Genomic DNA, 21,936 nt, shown 5'->3' on the forward strand with positions numbered 1-21,936 from the left:
AGCAGGTTTTGACAGATGTGAAAATTACCGAACTATCAGTTTAATAAGTCACGGCTGCAAAATACTAACACGAATTCTTTGCAGACGAATGGAAAAACTGGTAGAAGCCGACCTCGCGGAAGATCAGTTTGGATTCCGTAGAAATGTTGGAACATGTGAGGCAATACTGACCCAACGACTTATCTTAGAAGATAGATTAAGAAAAGGTAAACCTACATTTCTAGCATTTGTAGACTTAGAGACAGCTGTTGACAGTGATGACTGGAATACTCTCTTTCAAATTCTGAAAGTGGCAGTGGTGAAATACAGGGAGCAAAAGGTTATTTACAATTTGTATAGAAACCAGTTGGCAGTTATAAGAGCCGCTGGAACATGAAAGGAAAGCAGTGGTTGGGAAGGGAGTGAGACAGTGTTGTAGCCTATCCCCGATGTTATTCAATCTGTATCTTGAGCAAGCAATAAAGGAAACAAGAGAAAAATTTGGAGTAGGAATAAAATCCATGGAGAAGAAATAAAAACTTTGAGGTTTGCCGATCACATTGTAATTCTGTCAGAGACGGCAAAGGAACTGGAAGAGCAGTTGAATGGAATGGAGAGTGTCTTGAAAGAAGGATATAAGATGAACATCAACAAAAGCTAAACGAGGATAATGGAATGTAGTCAAATTAAGTCGGGTGATGCTCAGGGAATTACATTATGAAATGATACACTTAAAGTAGTAAAGGAGTTTTGCTATTTGGGGAGCAAAATAACTGATGATGGTCAAAGTAGAGAGGATATCAAATGTAGACTGGCAATGGCAAGGATAGCGTTTCTGAAGAAGAGAAATTTGTTAACATCGAGTATAGATTTCAGTGTCAGGAAGTCGTTTCTGAAAGTATTTGTATGGAGTGTAGCCATCTATGGAAGTGAAACATGGACGATAAATAGTTTGGACAAGAAGAGAATAGAAGCTTTCGAAATGTACGTGCTGCAGAAAAATGTTGAAGATCAGATGGGCAGATCACATAACTAATGAGGAGGTACTGAAAAGAATTGGGGCGAAGAGGGGTTTGTGGCACAACTTGACTAGAAGAAGGGATCGGTTGGTAGGACATGTTCTGAGGCATCAAGGGATCACAAATTTAGCATTGGAGGGCAGCGTGGAGCGTAAAAATCGTAAAGGGAGACCAAGAGATGAATACACTAAGCAGATTCAGAAGGATGTAGGTTGCAGTAGGTAGTGGGAGATGAAGAAGCTTGCACAGGTTAGAGTATCATGGCGAGCTACATGAAACTAGTCTCTGGACTGAAGACCACAACAACAACAATGCGAGAGTAACGCCATCTTTTGTGTGCATATCGCTACTGCATAAATTTTGTCACCAAAATGTATGCAAGACCCATAGATCGTCTTTGGTTTCACTGGTTAACGGCGATCAGCTGTGCTGTAGGCAATATATACTCGTATAATGCGTCCGATCGTAGCGTAAATGCTGACTGTTGATATAGAATGAAAGTACACTTATGGCACATTTTGTGACTGACATTGTGATTTTGGTTACTATTTGACAACAGGTAACTCTGTGTAAACGCAATGCATGTACGTTGCTCATCATATCCTTTGTCGTACTTCGTTACATTATTCTGTGTGTTGTATTTCCAGCGACAGTTCTTTATTACATGACGTCGCTGATTTTACATCGTTTAGCATCATTTAGCAGTAGTTGACAGCTTTTCTTGCAATGCTTTTTATACGTTCCTTCATTTGGTGTACAGAAACCTGATGGCAGTTCGTGAACCTAAACTGGTTGTTCAGTGAAGAAATATTATCTTGACGGTAAATCATGGCGGTTTTTTTTTTTCAAATAATTAGGACGTGTGGGGCATCACCTCCTTAGAAACACAAACGTTCCGGTCACACATGAAAGAAAGAGGATAGTAAACATATGGCACTAGTTATTAGAAATCAATTATCTATTTTATAACCATTTGGCACAAGTACAATAAATGGATACATTAAATTAAATTAATTGGCACTGTAGAGAACAGACGAGCCCCACGTTGAGACACGTGTGCGCTGGCAGGCCTCAGCGCTTGCCGTACACCACGGGCACGGCGTACTGGTACTGGGGAGGGGCGGCGTATCCAACCACGGCGGGCACGCACACTCCTGCGTAGGCCAACAGCAGACCTGCAAAGAACACATCTACTGGGAAAATTCTCAATGGCAAGGTGAAGCACACAGGTTTACAGTGTATTAGCAGATGCGCTATTTGATCAAATGTATCCAGACGCATATTAGCAGACAATATGGAGTGCGTCCATCCATCGCCTGTGTCACGGCTTGAACTCTGCGGAGGATACTTCCAGCGAGATGTTAGCGTGCCTGTGGATGAATGGCAGCCCATTCTTCCTCAAGACCCGAAACCAGAGAAGGTGATGATGTTGGACGCTGGGGTCTGGACTGAAATCGGTATGCTAACTCTTCCCTAATACACTCCTGGAAATGGAAAAAAGAACACATTGACACCGGTGTGCCAGACCCACCATACTTGCTCCGGACACTGCGAGAGGGCTGTACAAGCAATGACCACACGCCCGGCACAGCGGACATACCAGGAACCGCGGTGTTGGCCGTCGAATGGCGCTAGCTGCGCAGCATTTGTGCACCGCCGCCGTCAGTGTCAGTCAGTTTGCCGTGGCATACGGAGCTCCATCGCAGTCTTTAACACTGGAAGCATGCCGCGACAGCGTGGACGTGAACCGTATGTGCAGTTGACGGACGTTGAGCGAGGGCGTATAGTGGGCATGCGGGAGGCCGGGTGGACGTACCGCCGAATTGCTCAAGACGTGGGGCGTGAGGTCTCCACAGTACATCGATGTTGTCGCCAGTGGTCGGCGGAAGGTGCACGTGCCCGTCGACCTGGGACCGGACCGCAGCGACGCACGGATGCACGCCAAGACCGTAGGATCCTACGCAGTGCCGTAGGGGACAGCACCGCCACTTCCCAGCAAATTAGAGACACTGTTGCTCCTGGGGTATCGGCGAGGACCATTCGCAACCGTCTCCATGAAGCTGGGCTACGGTCCCGCACACCGTTAGGCCGTCTTCCGCTCACGCCCCAACATCGTGCAGCCCGCCACCAGTGGTGTCGCGACAGGCGTGAATGGAGGGACGAATGGAGACGTGTCGTCTTCAGCGATGAGAGTCGCTTCTGCCTTGGTGCCAATGATGGTCGTATGCGTGTTTGGCGCCGTGCAGGTGAGCGCCACAATCAGGAGTGCATACGACCGAGGCACACAGGGCCAACACCCGGCATCATGGTGTGGGGAGCGATCTCCTACACTCGCCGTACACCTCTGGTGATCGTGGAGGGGACACTGAATAGTGCACGGTACATCCAAACCGTCATCGAACCCATCGTTCTACCATTCCTAGACCGGCAAGGGAACTTGCTGTTCCAACAGGACAATGCACGTCCGCGTGTATCCCGTGCCACCCAACGTGCTCTAGAAGGTGTAAGTCAACTACCCTGGCCAGCAAGATCTCCTGATCTGTCCCCCATTGAGCATGTTTGGGACTGGATGAAGCGTCGTCTCACGCGGTCTGCACGTCCAGCACGAACGCTGGTCCAACTGAGGCGCCAGGTGGAAATGGCATGGCAAGCCGTTCCACAGGACTACATCCAGCATCTCTACGATCGTCTCCATGGGAGAATAGCAGCCTGCATTGCTGCGAAAGGTGGATATACACTGTACTAGTGCCGACATTGTGCATGCTCTGTTGCCTGTGTCTATGTGCCTGTGGTTCTGTCAGTGTGATCATGTGATGTATCTGACCCCAGGAATGTGTCAATAAAGTTTCCCCTTCCTGGGACAATGAATTCACGGTGTTCTTATTTCAATTTCCAGGAGTGTATATTTCACTGTGTTCTTGGTTCTCATTGCTTCAAAGTCCATGGTTCGTGGTCTTGCGGTAGTGTTCTCTCTTACCGCGCATGGGGTCACCGGTTCGATTCCCGGTGGGATCAGGGATTTTCTCTCCCTCGAGATGACTGGCTGTTGTGTGTCTATCATCATTTCATCTTCATTCGGTTGCAAGTCACCGTACAGGCGTTGAAGAGCTTGCGGAACGGATGCCGAACCGCTCCGCGATGGATCTCCGGCCTACTAATGCCATACGCTCATTATTATTATTATTGCTTCAAAGATGATTCCTAATGATAGGGCGCGTTTTCATGCTGATACAATCATCGTCTCAGGAATGTTGCTCTGCCGTGCACAGTAACAGTGCTATACAATGTCTTCGTGTCCTTTCTGCACAGCGTTTTCTTAAGCCTAGTTTACATGGCGACACTAGGTAGCAGGCCACTTTACACGCGCGCCCCGCGTTCGCGCAACTCAGCGGTGAAACTAAACACTTTCGGCGTGTTCCAACTTTGGCGACACTAGTTGCATGAGTTTTGAGGCTGTGTGTGTTCGTAGAGTGTAGGCAAACTGAAATATGCAGTGAGGAACGGAGAATCATGTTCGCTTTTTGGATATGTATGCTTTGCATAGGTGTTTGTGGGATTTTAGTGATGGTTGGTTGGTTGGGTTTGGAAAAGAGACCAGACAGCGAGGTCATCGGTCTCATCGGATTAGGGAAGGATGGAGAAGGAAGTCGGCCGTGCCCTTTCAAAGGAACCATCCCAGCATTTGCCTGGAGCGACTTAGGGTAATCACGGAAAACCTAAATCAGGATGGCCGGACGCGGGATTGAACCGTCGTCCTCCCGAATGCGAGTCCAGTGATTACAAAAATAAGCAATATATTGCTGCTCCTGAGACCTTCACGTGCGATCAGAACACAGAAGGTTTGACATATCTGAGCTGCAGGGCAAAATTTATTGGATTAGAAGCACATACACAATCGAATTAAGAAAAATACAAGCAAATGTAATCCTAGCTGTGGAAATGCTCTCGTCTACAAGAGTAGAATCCCATCGTTCGAGTTGCCGACTTTTTTTATTTATTTTTTGTTTTTTTAAAGGATTATTGTTCAATGAGGGAAGGCTACATAAACCAAGAAGCTGTGTCCTTTATTCAATATTCATCTATTTAAAACGTCGCAGCAGTCCGTCCCACTCACACATGTTTGAATTTGGAAATGTTGCCGGTGTACAGATCCATCTTCAAGAGACTAGTTTGCAAACCATTATCTTCTTAATGCGGCCTCTTCGAATAATTATTACTGTTAATGTTAATGATAATTGGTGTTAATGAGAAAGTGTCATCACCAACTAAATCCGCATCTTACGGCATGCCGATTGTTCTCGATTGTAATGCAAGCAATGTGATATGTAATTTCAGTTCTGGCAAAGTGCTTCATGCATTACAGTATCTTTATTCCTTATCGCAAAATTAACTCTATTTAGAAGAAACGTGAACAGCTCTGGTGTCATTCTAAGATAATTAAAAGAACTTATTGGGTCTTCCATTACAAATTATTTCAGTAAGAATGTTGAGCAACGTAGCTGACGTCTTTCCTTCGTCCAGTCACGGATCGAAACACGTTTTTAATTTTTTTCTTATGCAGCGATTCCACGTAACAAGCTTTAACGCCATCGCAACTCGTGCGACGTGCAGCTGCCAAAACTTTCATTTCAGACACGACTCAGGAGCACACAAAACGACGAAACTGAAGTGTATACTGGTTTCGCCGTGTCGACAGTCAAATATGAAACCATTTGCATGCAACTCATTCCACACAATGAATGGCGCAACCCAATGTCGCCGTGTAAACTAGGCTGTAAGCGAAATAAGGGTATCACGCCTTACCCACGAAAACCGTCCCTATACTGTAATACCACCCCACCTGTACTTCACAGTTGACAGTACATGTGACCTCCAAGTATTCGACAAACCATGAACGTTGCTTTGAATTGCCACAGGATATATTATGATTTGTCACTCCAAATCACACGTTTTCCAGTGATTCAGGGGCGTCGCTCTTCACACCACCTCAAGTGTCGCTTACCAGAACTGTATGGCTTATTAGAAACTGTTCAACCGTTTTTCCCATTCTTTGTCACCTCCTACGCTCAGTCGTTATGCAAGCCGGACTGCTGGCAGCACCTTTGGAACTCACAACCCACAAGTGATACCTTCTGCTGATTTCATGTGATTTTTTGCATATTATAAGTGAGACGGAACAGCTCAAGTTCCTAGGCGTTCGAATAGATAGTAAGCTGTTGTGGAAAGCCTATGTACAGGATCTTGTTCAGAAACTAAATGCTGCTTTATTTACCATTAGAACAGTATCTGAAATAAGTGATAGTTCAACACGAAAAGTAGTCTACTTCGCATATTTTCATACTCTTATGTCGTATGGTATTATTTTTTGGGGTAATTCTTCTGATTCAAAAAGGGCATTTTTGGCTCAAAAACGGGCTGTTCGAGCTACATGTGGTGTAAGTTCGAGAACCTCTTGTCGACCCCTATTCAATAGTCTGGGAATTCTGACGTTGTCCTCACAGTATATATTTTCTTGAATGTTGTTTGTCGTTAGCAATATTAGCCTATTTCTAAGAGTTAGCACCTTTCACTCAGTTAATACTAGACAGAAATCCAATCTGTATGTGGAATGCACTTCCTTGACTCTTGTGCAGAAAGGAGTGCAGTATTCTGCTGCATCCATTTTCAATAAGCTACCACAAGAGCTCAAAAATCTTAGCAGCAGCCCAAACTCTTTTAAGTCTAAACTGAAGAGTTTCCTAATGGCTCACTCCTTCTATTCTGCCGAGGAGCTCTTGGAAGAGCTGAAAAATTAAGCAAATTCCAGTGTTACATTGTTGATTTTCTTTATTTAAACTTATGACTTGTCTCCTGAATATGTTTGTTATGTTTCATTTTATCAGTTTCTAATATCGTGCTATAATTTCATGTATTGACTCGTTCCATGACCATGGAGACTTCTCCTTAATTTGGTCCCACGGAACAATAAATAAATAAATAAAAATAAATAAAATGCACCTTGCAGGTCTCCGGGTGAATAAACCATGTCTGTTCAGTCGTCTGTAGACGGTGTGTCTGGAGACAACTGTTCCAGGTCGCGAGCAAGGCTACCTGCAGTACTTCGTGGCCGTCTGCAGGCACTGATGGTGAGATATCGGTCTTCTTGTGGTGTTGCACACTGTGGACGTCCCGTATTGTAGCGCCTGGACACGTTTCCTGTCTGCTGGAACCGTTGCCATAATCTTGAGATCACACTTTGTGGCACACGGAAGGCCCGTGCAACGACCTGCTCTGTTTGACCAGCCCCCAGTCGCCCTAGTATTCTACGTCTCATAACTTCATCAGTATGTATTCTCTGAGCCATTTTCATCACACAGTCACCATTAGCACGTCTGGAAACGTTGCACACTTACTCGCTGCACCGTACTCTGACATACACCAACACACCTCTGCGTATGTGGACTGCTGCCAGCGCCTCCGTGCGACGACCGCGGGTGAAACGCACCGCATGGTAATACCCCGAGGTGATTTAAACCCGCAAACCGCCCACCAGAGCGTTGTTTCACCATGTGTCAGCATAACCTTAATTTGTGAGCATGAGTATAGCACAGCTGTTCACTGCTCCGCGACATGTCTAGAAGTGTCTTCTAACATTATTTCAAACTTGCATCATCTGGTGTATGATAACTTTTCTCGGTAATGGTTAAGTCCTACTTTTTATCCCAACTGTCTTTACCGGCTGTCAAATGAGTACAAATATTTTCTAGGAGCAGATTCCCGCTGCGAAACAGAAAATGGTCAACTGTAACGCAATAATGAAGGTAACAAAATCCCGTCCACTTAAGTGTATCGACGCAAGCTCTTTAAAAACTATATAATGCTTACAAACTCGATGACGGACTGAACCTGTATTCCAATTTAGGACTCGAAGCCAGCTCTTTGAGTTTCGCGGTTTAAAGTGTTAACGAATTCGCTATACACTCACGACTCACAACCCTCCTTCTCAGCTTTTGTTCTATTAAAAAATCTCTCCTGCTTTCCAAAATCTACAGAAATTCGCCTGCATACCTTAACCCAATGACAAACATTGAAGGTAAAAACAAAGCTATCCATCCACTTCTGTCGAATAAAGGGCTCAAATAATTGACAATATAGTCTTGTAAAACGTGAATGCATTCCACCGGATTCTCCCTGGATCAAACTTCAACCACTTCTCCTATTCTGCCTCTAATCAGCTTGCCATTTGTTCTGTGGGAACAACGTGATTTGGACACAAGTGATTGTTATCTGATTTCCAAGTAGACAGCCATCCTTGTCTGAACAGAGTACCTTTGACTGAGTCCGTCTGCACCAAAAAGTCATTGCTTACTGGCAGAAACTGGAGATAGAAAACCATGCCTGTTTCTTGATGATAAGACATGACGGCCTGTTTTCTTGCAGAATCGCAGTGGATCTAATTATTTCAGGCAAATATCATTGACAGTTTATACGAGAAAATCATTCACTACAGTAGTGAGCCCTCAAGATCGGCGTCAGATGACAAGCCCGAGCGTAAAAGAAGGGCCGGACATAATGGCGATTGTCGTCAGCCACATTTGGAGGTGACTGCACAGGAGCAGGCGTTGGACTTACCCGGTAAATCGCACTGCGCGCAGCGCAGCTCACACTCGTTGAGGTACGTGACGCCATTGTTGCCGCACACGGGCTGTTGTCCCTGCGAACAGGCGCAGCCGACACCGCAATGTACGCTGCCCAGCTGCGCATGCGCGCTAGCCACCAAAGCTGCAACATCGGAACAAGAGGCCGTGATTAAGACCAGGGGCAGGCAAATGAGCCGATACGGACAGAAGGAAGATTAGAATTCAACGTCTCGTCTTGAGTAGATGACGACAACTTACCACTGACCGTTGTGATGTAATAAAGCTCACATTTTCTGATTTCTTCAATACCGAAGGGTATCGGTAATTTCATTACACAGTTCAAGATGAGTGTAAAACTACAGCCAGTAAAATTCATTACTTCATGCATAAGTATTTATATCTTATGTGTTTGGAATAAATATTGAAGTTGTACCATGAAAATCCGTAAATTTAAATCTAAATATTAAATCTAATTTTGCTAAATAATTCTGAGCTAATGTCTTTCATAACGAAGTACATCTCTTTGTACTTCGTGTTTTGTACATTTTGCAGGAAGTTGTGGCATAGTGGATGAAAGTCGTGTTTTGTGATGCAGTAGAAAGCAGACATTGTAGCAAGAACTGAGAGACAAAGAAAGCGAATCAATGCTACGTTATACCAATTTCTGAGGAGTCAAAATACAGATATTGAAATGTATAGATATTTACTTCATTCGTAGTTACTGACACATCACACTTTCAGAATCCTAGCACATGTGGATGCTTTTTGTGCAAACCAGACAAGCGGACATTATCATGCCTCTATGAAAAGACAGCAAAGACAACTTCAAGACCATTAGCTAAGCAAAATTTTGTACGTATTTTAGAAAAGTGAATATACCCTTCAGTGCAACTCCATTCAGAATGATGCCAATCGTCCGTTCCATGGACGTCATTGTGTGCACTGTACTGAATCCGTATATTACACAACACACACCTATATATAGTAATCAGATGAAGACGAATGGCAACAGTGGCCGACACGTTCGTACATCATTTTCCAAGACAAGATCTACTATCCAGAATAATTTTAATAGAAATTGACACAGAGCGCAAAAGCCAGTGAACAATATACACTTCCTTTTTACATTTCGTCACGAGTGGACACGTAATCCAGCGCTCTTGGAATTGAATGAACAGAATGAAAATGTGGTCCAAGTAGGCTGTAGTCTGTTATCCGTACAGTTGACTAATATCAACTGTAGATCATTTTCAAGCAGTTATTTTATGCTTTACGCTTCATTTCACATTCTTATTCATCCCTGGTACACGTGGACGGATATACATCGCAATTCTGTGCGGATGTGGCACAAAACAAACGTGTGCATGATTACGTCCATTGACCGAATAAAGGTTAACTCAACTAATGTCAACGAAAGCTGAGGACATAAGAAGGCCAGAGAACATTAAAAATCTTGAGCGGCATGCATGTGCTGTGGTTTAGATTGTTTTTGTAGGGCAGAATGAGGTGGTTCATCAGCTCTATAAGCCACAGATATCTTATATCAAATCGTTCGCCTCGTTTTCTACTGCAGCACTCTGTTGTGTTGTTATAGGCAAATTTGTCTCTAAAAACAACTATAAAATATGTTGGTAAGCGCATATTTAATTGTAGTATTAAGATTTCCTTCCGTTTCATTAAGGGTTATGAGATATACAAACCTATGGCCCATAAGTAACTGAAGGATGTACCCAAAGTCCTAGAGCGAGTGATGTAGTAGGTAATCCAAGTAAGCTAAACATCTCTAAAACTTCATAAACGTACACTACAAAATGATATTAAAGAAAGAAAGAAAGTTTAGCGTTTGAGGAGCTGTTGATATTGAGTTCACGAGAAAGAAAGAGAGAGAGAGAGAGAGAGAGAGAGAGAGAGAGAAGCTGAGCAACTGGCTCATCACAATACGCCAGCCGCTAGTAGTGTACATTTGGCAACCGTCTTATTGTGGGTTACTTAGTGTATCTCTGCCACTCCCCACCCCTTTACTGTTCTAGTCGCGAATGGTCCGCGGAAGAAACGATTGTTGGTAATCCTCTGTGTAGGCTCGAATCTATTAGTTTCATTACCTTTCCGCGAGATTCCAGTACGGGGACCCAAGATACTGGCTGATTCTTCTCGAAACGTGATGGTTCTTACTAAATGAACCTGTAACGAAAAGTGCTGCTTTCTTTTGATTTTCTCTTTCTTCTCTATCCTATCTGGTACGGATGCCAGACTGACAAACAACTTTGACGTATTGGCCGAACGAGGGTTTTGGAACTTACTTTCAGCTGTGTTCTATTTGCTAGGTTTTCTTCAGTCCAGTCACACGACTGGTTTAATATTCGGGACGCTCGCAATTTTTTCACTGGTCAGTGGTAGGGAAGTGTTTGGAACTGTGTCTGGCGGTCAAGAAACACGGTACCAGTCTGGGCGCCAGTACATACTGCTTTCTGGATCTCGTGGATGAACAGAACGAGCTGGGTTTCATACGATAGTTGTTTGCACAAGTGTAATTTGAGTGTAGTATCCACATAGTGTAAGTGCTACATTTGCTTCAGTTTACTTTTACTGAAAAAAAAGGTGATTTTGAAAAGTCATGATAATAGAATATTGGTACACACGGCCGCAATCGTAAAAAAAAGTTCTTACTGCATAGACATCCCACTTAAGGCTACTCATGGAAACACAGAATAGCCTATCAGATTAAACATTTAAAAGTTCTATACAAATGGATTAATATTTCATTGGTCATGTGTTGTGGGAGTTCAGTTTGAGTAAAATAGATCTACGACCATACTTCCCTGTAAACTCGCGATATCTCATGTTGTTATAACCTGCTACTATTCTCAAACACTCGAATACTATTCCAGCATGTAATGTGTTGTACTTCGTATCGTTCGCATATGAACAGTGGTTTTGCCGAATCGTACAGAGGTACCAATGGCTGTCAGCTACTTCGCATGCCGATAAACGTATGTACTTGTTCGCTTCTTGATTAAATCCGACGCCTCACAGAAGGTGTCAATAGATCTAACAGAACTGCAATATCTTATCTTTGTAAAGTGAGTCGCAGCAGTCAAATATTATACTCCCGATGCTAGAGAGACTTTCTTAAACCTTGAGATTTTATAACGCTTTGAGAAGGCCTGTAAATCGATACATTTTTGTTCAGGAAACAATGGAAGTTATAGATTTATTCAAGCAATATCCTTTACGACCCGACTTCAAAAAATAATTTTATTTTAATCAATAAATATGAAACATATAGCTTCAATGTCGCCACAGAAGTTTTTGCTATGAGAGATGCAGCTGTTAGCAGTGTTAGGTAATTGAAAACATAAGTCTTGTCTCGTAGAAGATATCTAACATTCAAAGCATAAAACTTGACGCAATTGTAGAGAAATGCACAAACACCCAAAATATCGCTTCTTTCTTTGTGAGTGAATGTGGAAGAGGTTTAATAAGACCTCTGAGTAATGATTTCTACGTCTCAGCGTATGACTACGATCTGATTATATTTTACACGAAACGTTGATGAATGAGTTGTTATTTGCATATTGCCTTCTGCCCACACTTATTTACATTGGAGCTACTTTTTAGACTTTACCACAAACTTACACACACGTAGGTAACACATAGCTCATATGACTGAGAGCAGTATAGGCACCCCACTGCATGACATATGTTTCGTATTTTTTAATAGATTCTTGGTATTTTGCGCCATATACCCTGCCTTTTGTTTCTTAACGTTTGCATATTCCCATATTTCACTAGGATCAGCATTCTGTCTTCGGTATTTAACTTTGGTCCACAATCCGGTTTTAACTTCTTGCATGGTGAGAATGTATTATTTTGTTTTCTCAAAATGTGTGCGTCTAACTGCGTATGATACGCCAATCGTAACCGGCACGTCTCAACATCTTAACATACAACGTTTAACAGGTTTTATTTGTAATGCGCTTTCAAATGACCCTACCAATTCCATTCGACAAATAGTTGCTATTATAGAAATTAAATAGAGACGTGGTTATGTTGCTGCATTACACTTCCACTGATTCTGACAGTTATGATATTTATGTAGTTTATGATCCTGGTATTTGTTTCGGACGGTATGCGGAACTTAATCGGAGCCACGCCGGTTTACCTTGTTGTCCACTAGCTGACAAGGATCTACAGACTGTAAGAGCAGGCAGTTAGCGGCTGATGATCCGAGTAGAGGAAGGTTAGCTGGAAATATTTCAAGGTTAAGGCGTTGCTTTCAATAGCAGCTTATAGTTATTCGCCCTCAACACCTGCCACGGAGACAGCCATTGATGTGTCTTCAGATATAACGACCCACGTGGTGTCATTTAGGAGCGGGAGAAGCAGGAGTTACGCAATACCTACAGATGTCTGAAGCGTGGAAGCGTCACACAATCCAAGGGGGAAATATCACATTTGTATGCAGAATCAAAACGCCAATATGTGCGAACGTATTTGTGTCCAAGGAACTGAGAAAGCATTCTGATACCACAGAATTGTGCTGCTCTCCTCATCAACGTAATAATCAAGAAAATTAGACGATCGAGGTGCCACACCACGGAACTGACTAGTTCTGAGTGCTAATAAGAAAGTTTTTATTTCAGGTGCCATTAATACAGAAGCACTACTTTTTTTGTGATAAAACGAGCGTAGAAAAACAGCACTAATACTTGAACTTTCTGAAACGCAGTCAACAAAACCCACGTATCATAAGTTTTCCATTTTTGAAAAAGAATAATGAAATTAAATTTAAGAACAAAATTTCTCACTATTGACTTCTGCTTCTTACATAACTACAATATTGCTGTCAGGTGTCGCTAAATTTACTGTAGAGGTTCCTGTGCTGTTGAGGAAGAAATAGCAACATTAAGAATAGCTCTTTTTTACAACTGGTAAACATAGCTGGTCTTTCAGATGAAGTACGGCATAGCATACATCAGCCATGGTCTTTTCTCTTTTCGATACACTGACTTGTTTCATCCTTGCGTTTAAGTGAAAGAATTTTTTTTTATCTGTTTGAAGTGGATGAGAATCAGACACTTTGACCTATTGCATTTGGAGCTCTTAATCATCTGCACTGACAACGTTTCCGCAGCATCTTTAAAATCAAAGAAATTCTGTGCAATGGAATAACACGGAACAGGTTCATAGCTTAAGCTGAGTCAACAACCTGTCTTGCGGAACAGGGACAGTGACGCTTTGTATTTGGCACTCCAGAGGAAAGCACTGCTTGGCACAAAAACCAAGCGCCATCAATTAGTAAGTATTAGGAACAATGATTTGATACTTGGAACAAGTCTAAGGACATGTAACGGAATTACAAGAACACAATAGCCCTGAAACGTGATTTGTGAAGAAGTGGCTCTTAGAACGTTTGACTTTTCCCCCTTCAATTGTTGTCTCTGGCCGTGGAAAAACCTGCCAAGCCTTCGGCAACAGTGTAATCAGCTATTATAAAAACACGAGAGATCAGAGCTCAATTTCAGCTGAAACTGCAATTGTTCCAGTATTTCCATGTAACGCAACTGACAGTTTTAACTAAAGGAAGAGGATTCGATAGTTGAACATCCCATCGTCGACGTCTTTGAAGACAGAGGAAATGGATAACGACCTTCTCAAACGAACCCCCCCCCCCTCATCCCCCCTCCCCCCCCCCCCCCCCAGAATTTGACTTCAGCGATTAAGGAAACTACAAAACGCCTAAATATCTATAGCTGGACGGGAATGTGAATCTGTTATCCCCCCGAATATGAATCCAATGTATTACCACTCAGACTTCTCGCTGGTTAGTACAGATCGAAATCACGAGTAGGAGTCTCGTTTCATCAAGGATTTTTCGCAGCCCAGATAAAAGTAGCGTATGGCAAAGGAGTTTTGCACGTCCTAGTGACATGTAATGAAATGTAGGTATTCTGTGACGGTGTGATGTGACTTCAAATCTCTAAAGCAATGCGAAATCAGCAATATACTTTTATTCCTTCTGTTCACGTGGAAGTAAGGCGTGATTACCGCACTGAATTAACGAACCCAATCGCTAGTATTATTCCGCTAGTAGTACGGCTATCTCCACATAGGGCTATGAAACCTTTTCAAAATTTAAACATTTTTGGAAGGTGACTATCAACAGCCAACAAGTAATGTATAAATTGCATGTTTGGCCATCAGCCGCTTTTATTTTAAACCCAAATATCGACCATCTTCACGGAAAAGGGTTAAAATGGTTTAAGCCACAATATTATATTTGTCATTACTTAAATAATGTGTAGCGCATGTCAGGAATATCAATATACGACACAGGACTCTTAGAAGCAAACACACTAATAAGCGTACATTCTACAATGTAATAGTTTTAGTGCTGATCTTCTCTTCAGTACTGCTCTGTGTTTACTTGTTGCGTTTGCTTCTAAAAGTGTAAAAATTAGTTCTCTACTCTCAAAATTCCTAAAAATACACAATTAGTAAGCTAGTTGCACAGTTACTTTTCCGTGAAGATTTTCGTTTTGTAAACACCAGCTTTTTGTGCACGCCTTCGCCCGCGTGCCATGTCACGAACTGCGCGGCCCCTCCCGCCGGAGGTTCGCATCCTCCCTCGCACATGGGTGTGTGTGTGTTGTACTTAGTATAAGTTTAAGTAGTGTGTAAGTCTAGGGGTGGTGACATGACCTCATCAGTTTGGTCCCTTAGGAATTCACACACATTTGCACTTTTTTTTTTTTCATCCGCGTGCACATCTATCTATATCCGAATCCCGCTCCAGCTACTGCCGGGTCTGGGTGCTGACGAGTCCTCTCCATCTGGCTCCGTCCTCCCACCACTTTTCTTCCTCAACTTGCTGCCAGGCCACACCTCTCCTTTCCACAGATATTCTCACTCCCATTTTCCACCGTGTTCTTGGGCGCCCTCTAGGTCTTTACCCATCCGTCTTTAGTTCTTCCATAATTTTGGGAAGTCTCTGCCCATGCATCCTCTTAACATGCCCACACCATCTTAATCTCTTTCTTTCAATTTCTTCTCTCATACTTTCTTGTTTGAGGTCCTTTCTAATCTCTACAATCCTTACTCTGTCCATTCTTGTTTTTCCCTTAACTGCTCTGAGAAATTTCATTTCCCCTGCTTGCAGTCTGCCCCAGTACCTTTCTGTCATTGTCCATGTTTCTCCACCACAGGTGACAATAGGGATGTAATAATTCTTATACATAAGGAGTTTTGCTCTTTCTGAAACCTCATTATTCCAAATCAGATATTTTATTGTTTGATAGAAATTGCCTCCCTTCTGTAACCTCCTATTAATTGCGTTAGTTATTCTTCCATCCCTAGATATTTCACTCCCTAAATAAGTGAAACTTTCTACCACTTTGAGGGGTCCTTCGTTCAAGGTAATATTTACATTGATTCCTTTCTCTCTTCCAAATATCATTACTTCACTCTTATCTTTATTTATTTTTAATCCATACCTTTTCCTTATTTCCTTCCACGCATCCAGCTGTAACTGTACATCTACCTCTTTATCACCACATATACCATATCATCTGCAAAAATCATCTTTTTTGTCTTTTTCTTTTACTATATCTTTAACTGCCCTATTCATTCCCTCCATCACAACATTAAAAAGCGCAGGAGATAGAATACTTCCTTTCTTAAGTCCTTGTCTTATTTCGAAGTATTCAGAGTTCCCCATATATTCCATATACGTCATACACTCCGGGAAATGGAAAAAAGAACACATTGACACCGGTGTGTCAGACCCACCATACTTGCTCCGGACACTGCGAGAGGGCTGTACAAGCAATGATCACACGCACGGCACAGCGGACACACCAGGAACCGCGGTGTTGGCCGTCGAATGGCGCTAGCTGCGCAGCATTTGTGCACCGCCGCCGTCAGTGTCAGCCAGTTTGCCGTGGCATACGGAGCTCCATCGCAGTCTTTAACACTGGTAGCATGCCGCGACAGCGTGGACGTGAACCGTATGTGCAGTTGACGGACTTTGAGCGAGGGCGTATAGTGGGCATGCGGGAGGCCGGGTGGACGTACCGCCGAATTGCTCAACACGTGGGGCGTGAGGTTTCCACAGTACATCGATGTTGTCGCCAGTGGTCGGCGGAAGGTGCACGCGCCCGTCGACCTGGGACCGGACCTCAGCGACGCACGGATGCACGCCAAGACCGTAGGATCCTACGCAGTGCCGTAGGGGACCGCACCGCCACTTCCCAGCAAATTAGGGACACTGTTGCTCCTGGGGTATCGGCGAGGACCATTCGCAACCGTCTCCATGAAGCTGGGCTACGGTCCCGCAGACCGTTAGGCCGTCTTCCGCTCACGCCCCAACATCGTGCAGCCCGCCTCCAGTGGTGTCGCGACATGCGTGAATGGAGGGACGAATGAAGACGTGTGGTCTTCAGCGATGAGAGTCGCTTCTGCCTTGGTGCCAATGATGGTCGTATGCGTGTTTAGCGCCATGCAGGTGAGCGCCACAATCAGGACTGCATACGACAGAGGCACACAAGGCCAACACCCGGCATCATGGTGTGGGGAGCGATCTCCTACACTGGCCGTACACCTCTGGTGATCGTGGAGGGTACACTGAATAGTGCACGGTACATCCAAACCGTCATCGAACCCATCGTTCTACCATTCCTAGGCCGGCAAGGGAACTTGCTGTTCCAACAGGACAATGCACGTCCGCATGTATCCCGTGCCACCCAACGTGCTCTAGAAGGTGTAAGTCAACTACCCTGGCCAGCAAGATCTCCGGATTTGTCCCCCAATTGAGCATGTTTGGGACTGGATGAAGCGTCGTCTCACGCGGTCTGCATGTCCAGCACGAACGCTGGTCCAACTGAGGCGCCAGGTGGAAACGGCATGGCAAGCCGTTCCACAGGACTACATCCAGCATCTTATGATCGTCTCCATGGGAGAATAGCAGCCAGCATTGCTGCGAAAGGTGGATATACACTGTACTAGTGCCGACATTGTGCATGCTCTGTTGCATGTGTCTATGTGCCTGTGGTTCGGTCAGTGTGATCGTGTGATGTATCTGACCCCAGGAATGTGTCAATAAAGTTTCCCTTCCTGGGACAATGAATTCACGGTGTTCTTATTTCAATTTCCAGGAGTGTATATATTCACGCATATTAAATTTTACACATATTTAAAACTTTTCATTCCAGCCTGTATTGTGGTGAGGTGTTCCCGCACAGCCTGAAATCAGTGGTGTCATTGATAACATGTTTCATTTCTTTGCAATAGTTTTTCACTTTCCATTTCCGTTTAATTTGACCGACAGAATTCTGTTTCGTTTGAAGCAGGTTGACGGGTTGACAGCAACAACATGTTTCGACAAAAGATTGTGATTATCAACTGTCTGATTCTCCATTGATTTACAATAACTCCAGAGAAGACGCTAAATGTTCTGTGGTTAGGACTGCCGCCTTAACCGGACATGTCCGACTTATTACGACCGTGTCCTGCCATATATACAAGAGCTCGGCCTGTCCGGCTTTCGTTAGGCTTTTCAACGATGAGTAAAGAATGCACAACTACGGACCGTTGCAAGCTAATGACGCTCGCGGGAGGAATAAGTAAAAGGATGAATAAGGGGATTCATCATAAGGATGTACAGACAAGCCGACCGGCATAATTCTTATGTCCTGCATCCTATATTTCTCTTCGTAGAACGAGCGAGCCTAACACAACGTCCACAACCACGCAACGCGCGGAGCAAGAGAGGCATAATGGAATGTACCCGTCAGTCGATACCAACACGCCCCGCTACGTCCCGCTAGCGGTTTGCGCCATGCGTGGTAACCTTGCGTCGTTCCTACTAGTGTTCAGACGAGCAAGTGCTAACGACAATAAGTCTGCGACGTACCTTCCCTATTCCAATACTGATTATTCATAAGTCTAATTGAAATGACCAAAGTTATTGAATATCTATTCGTTTTCCGCCCCAGCAGAATACGTTATTGTTTATTATGTTTAATGAAGAACTCTAAGTTTATTTCATCGTAAAATTATCTTAGCAATAATACTGAGCAATTAAGAAGGCTGAGCACTTAGTTGCTATCATTGGAAGGCTGTTTACTGATTGTTTTTTAGTTCACGCTCGTTTAAATTTGATCCTGCAAAAACCTAACTGCAACGATTGATAATACTAAAGGGTTAGGCCTGCGCTTAAGATAAAACGTCCAGATAAATATAACGCCGAGTCCAGCTTCTCTTCTTTTGGGCCTGGTAACCCTACATAGGTGTTCAGCCGTAATGGTATGATCTTTGGTCGAGAAATATGTTGACAAAATTAGTGGATAGCTGGAGAGCTGACTCTCGCGTTTTAGCTGACGTGCATACTTTTAAGGAGTTGCAATTCTACTAAACAAAGGAAATCAGTACCAACAGGTTGTTTTCGATTTTTATATGTCGCCCTTTCCCATCCCGTCCTCTCCCATAGGGGTAATATTCTAATGGTATTGTTGTGCAAATAATGAATCATGTATAATTGGTTGAAACTGTCCCAGGCGTTCCCGAATTTCCTGCCACATATTTCCGCGCCCACCTTCAGCCATTGGGTTGCTATAGGTGTCTCACTGTCACAGTAATTTTGTCCAGGTAGCAATTGATATAGCTGCCGAGTGTGGTAGAATTTCCTTCAGGCGGCACAAAGATATGCTGATACGTCATTGTCTTTGCGCCGCCCACCCCTCCCACCGTCCCTCCCATTCCTACTTGTAACAGCTCATTGGGACTGTTTACTAACATCGACAGTTGTTCAATATTTTTACATGTCATGGCTTCGTGCCGTCTCCTGGTGTATTTTTCTCTGTGAAAATACTTGAGAAAAGGACTTAATATTTTTCTGCATTACGAGGATTGGAACTTGAGTAGTGGCAGCTATTTATTTACTGCTCGTACAAAATAGATATCTAATTCAAAGTTTTACGACCTTCAAAGTAATGGATTACACACGTATCTATTTTGTGCGAGCTGTAAAAAATAGTTGCCACTGTTAGAGATTCAACCCTCGTATGTGGAAAACATTGATTTTTCCATGTGAAGAGCATCGAATGAAAAGGACAAAGACAATATATAGCCTATTAATTTTCATTTGTCTGATTAGAGAGAAGACATTGTACCCTTTTCGAGTAATGCCGCTGTTGTAGCAAGAAGCGCTCTTCCTACGTTCCATGTTAAGAGGTCTGTAATAAGTGTAATAATTGTTCATTTATGTAAATCGTTATCAGAATACAATATTATTTTTTTACTATTGAAACAATCTTTTATTTGTAGGAGAATTGTCCCCTTCCTGCTGTTATTGAAAGTTTTACTAGTTACGATCTTACACTACTGTTGTCCGCCATTACGGTCGATACAACTATTTTTGGTAATTACTGCTCTTCTAGCTCAGATACTATAGAGAATACTTATTCATTTTACGCATTTATGAAAGTAGCAAAGCACCTCCGTCATTGTTTTTTGTCTTATGATGCCAATTTTCCCGTACTGGGCCACTAATGTCGAGTATGTTATTTTTTACGTAAGTGCCATTACAGAGGCAGGTGTAACTAAATATGCTTCACGCAACTAAAATTAACCAATGTGTTATAAATAAATATATTTACAGAACCCTAAAGTTTCAAACCCTGAGACGAAAACAGATCATTTTCATACGTTGTTTCTGCTTTGTTGTGTAACAGCGTATCAGTACGTTAATGTAACTTCAGCAAAAGGAAGTACAGTAATTGTAATCAATTATTTAGCGAACTGAAGTGTTGGGTGTAATGAGTCTGCTAACATTTTTACAGTTTAAACGAGTGCCAGAATACCTGTGGTAAAAATAATTAATCAGTAGCAGTTTTACAACACGTTACAATTATGTTACATTACATTTACATCTTCATACAAAGGCTATGTCATGTATGAACAAAATTTGGTTGGCAATGCTCCATGCATTCCTGAGTTATGCTTTTACATCACTCCCTTCTGACGCCCATCCGTACCCCCATGGAAGATACGTTGTTACTCCAACAGTGTTTTTTTCGAGATAGTAAATCGTATATGTACCAAGTTTGGCTGAAATCGGTAAAGTACTTAAGGAGGAGATGCGGAACGTGCATACAATGTACAATAATTTTTATAAATGTGTTAATATATAGACAATATATGTGTAGATACGGGTATAGATGGTTTTCTAAACGTAAAACACGACGAGGAAGGCTAACGGCTATCTGCCCACAGACTACGCCTGTTCTGATAATTAGTAGAGGTTCTACAAATTACACCTGAAATCTAAGGCAGCAACAATATTTTCACGTAATCCATTACTAAAATCAATAGAAATTGAAAAGGACGCTCTGACTTTTTTAAAAATAATGAAATGGAAGATGAAACTCACCGACGAGGAGAATTGCGACCACAGTGTTCATCCTGCTGTGTGTTGTGTGTTGCTGTACGGTACACTCTGACCAGACGGTGTACTAAAGCGTCTTTTATAAGGCTGTGAGCCACTTAGCATGGGCGCACGGGGTGCGTCGTTAAGATTATGTCGGCTAATGGGCGGACGTCCCGGCGGCACGCACGCTTGTCGCTGCCGGCTCTTCTACTACGGATTTTCCGAGTAGATTCCGCTACAGATAACTCCCATCCTTCTGCCACGATTCCTTCGACAGTCTGCGAGAATTTCTCGCGTTGTGATATATCAACGGAATGCTAGGCACTATTGTGACACTGCCACTCTTGACATGTCACGACAATTCTCTTTCAAAATGTATCAACACTAATGCTAACGGAAACTACGGTATCTCGATAAGGAAAGTTGCAGGACAATAATAAGCCAGGATGTCATAGTGGGGTAATAAAGTCACTTGCCTCGAGAGGTACTAGGTTACTGTTCGCGGCCTGCCGCAGTGGCCGAGCGGTTCTAAGCGCTACAGTCTGGAACCGCGCAGCCGCTACGGTCGCAGGTTCGAATCCTGCCTCGGGCATGGATGTGTGTGATGTCCTTGGTTTAGTTAGGTTTAAGTAGTTTTAAGTTCTAGGGGACTGATGACCTCAGCTGTTGAGTGCCTTAGTGCTCAGAGCCAGTTGAACCATTTGAACTGTCCGCAGATACACCAATAAGGCCCGCCCGGTTAGCCGTGCGATCTAACGCAATGCTTTCTGGACGGAAGGCACGAATGCGCCCGGCGGATTAGTCTCGAGCTCCGGTGTACCGGCCAGTCTGTGGATGGTTTTTAGGGCGGTTTTTCATCTGCCTCGGCGGGCTGGTTCCACTTATTCCCCCTCAG

The 21,936-nt window shown here is 43.4% G+C and overlaps 1 protein-coding gene across 1 annotated transcript; it reads right to left on the bottom strand.

Moving 5' to 3' along the window:
* Positions 1-1,938: 1,938 nt before the first annotated feature.
* LOC126346548 (turripeptide Lol9.1-like) lies at positions 1,939-21,147 on the bottom strand. Its single transcript, XM_050002196.1, has 3 exons — positions 21,045-21,147; positions 8,610-8,759; positions 1,939-2,173 (listed from the first exon to the last, which is right to left on the bottom strand). Exons 1-3 carry the CDS (start codon positions 21,073-21,075, stop codon positions 2,070-2,072), a joined length of 285 nt encoding a protein of 94 aa, XP_049858153.1. The 5' UTR covers positions 21,076-21,147; the 3' UTR covers positions 1,939-2,069.
* Between the last annotated feature and the right edge of the window lie 789 nt (positions 21,148-21,936).

The sequence above is a fragment of the Schistocerca gregaria genome, chromosome 1 (assembly GCF_023897955.1).
Source record: "Schistocerca gregaria isolate iqSchGreg1 chromosome 1, iqSchGreg1.2, whole genome shotgun sequence".
Lineage (NCBI taxonomy): Eukaryota > Metazoa > Arthropoda > Insecta > Orthoptera > Acrididae > Schistocerca > Schistocerca gregaria.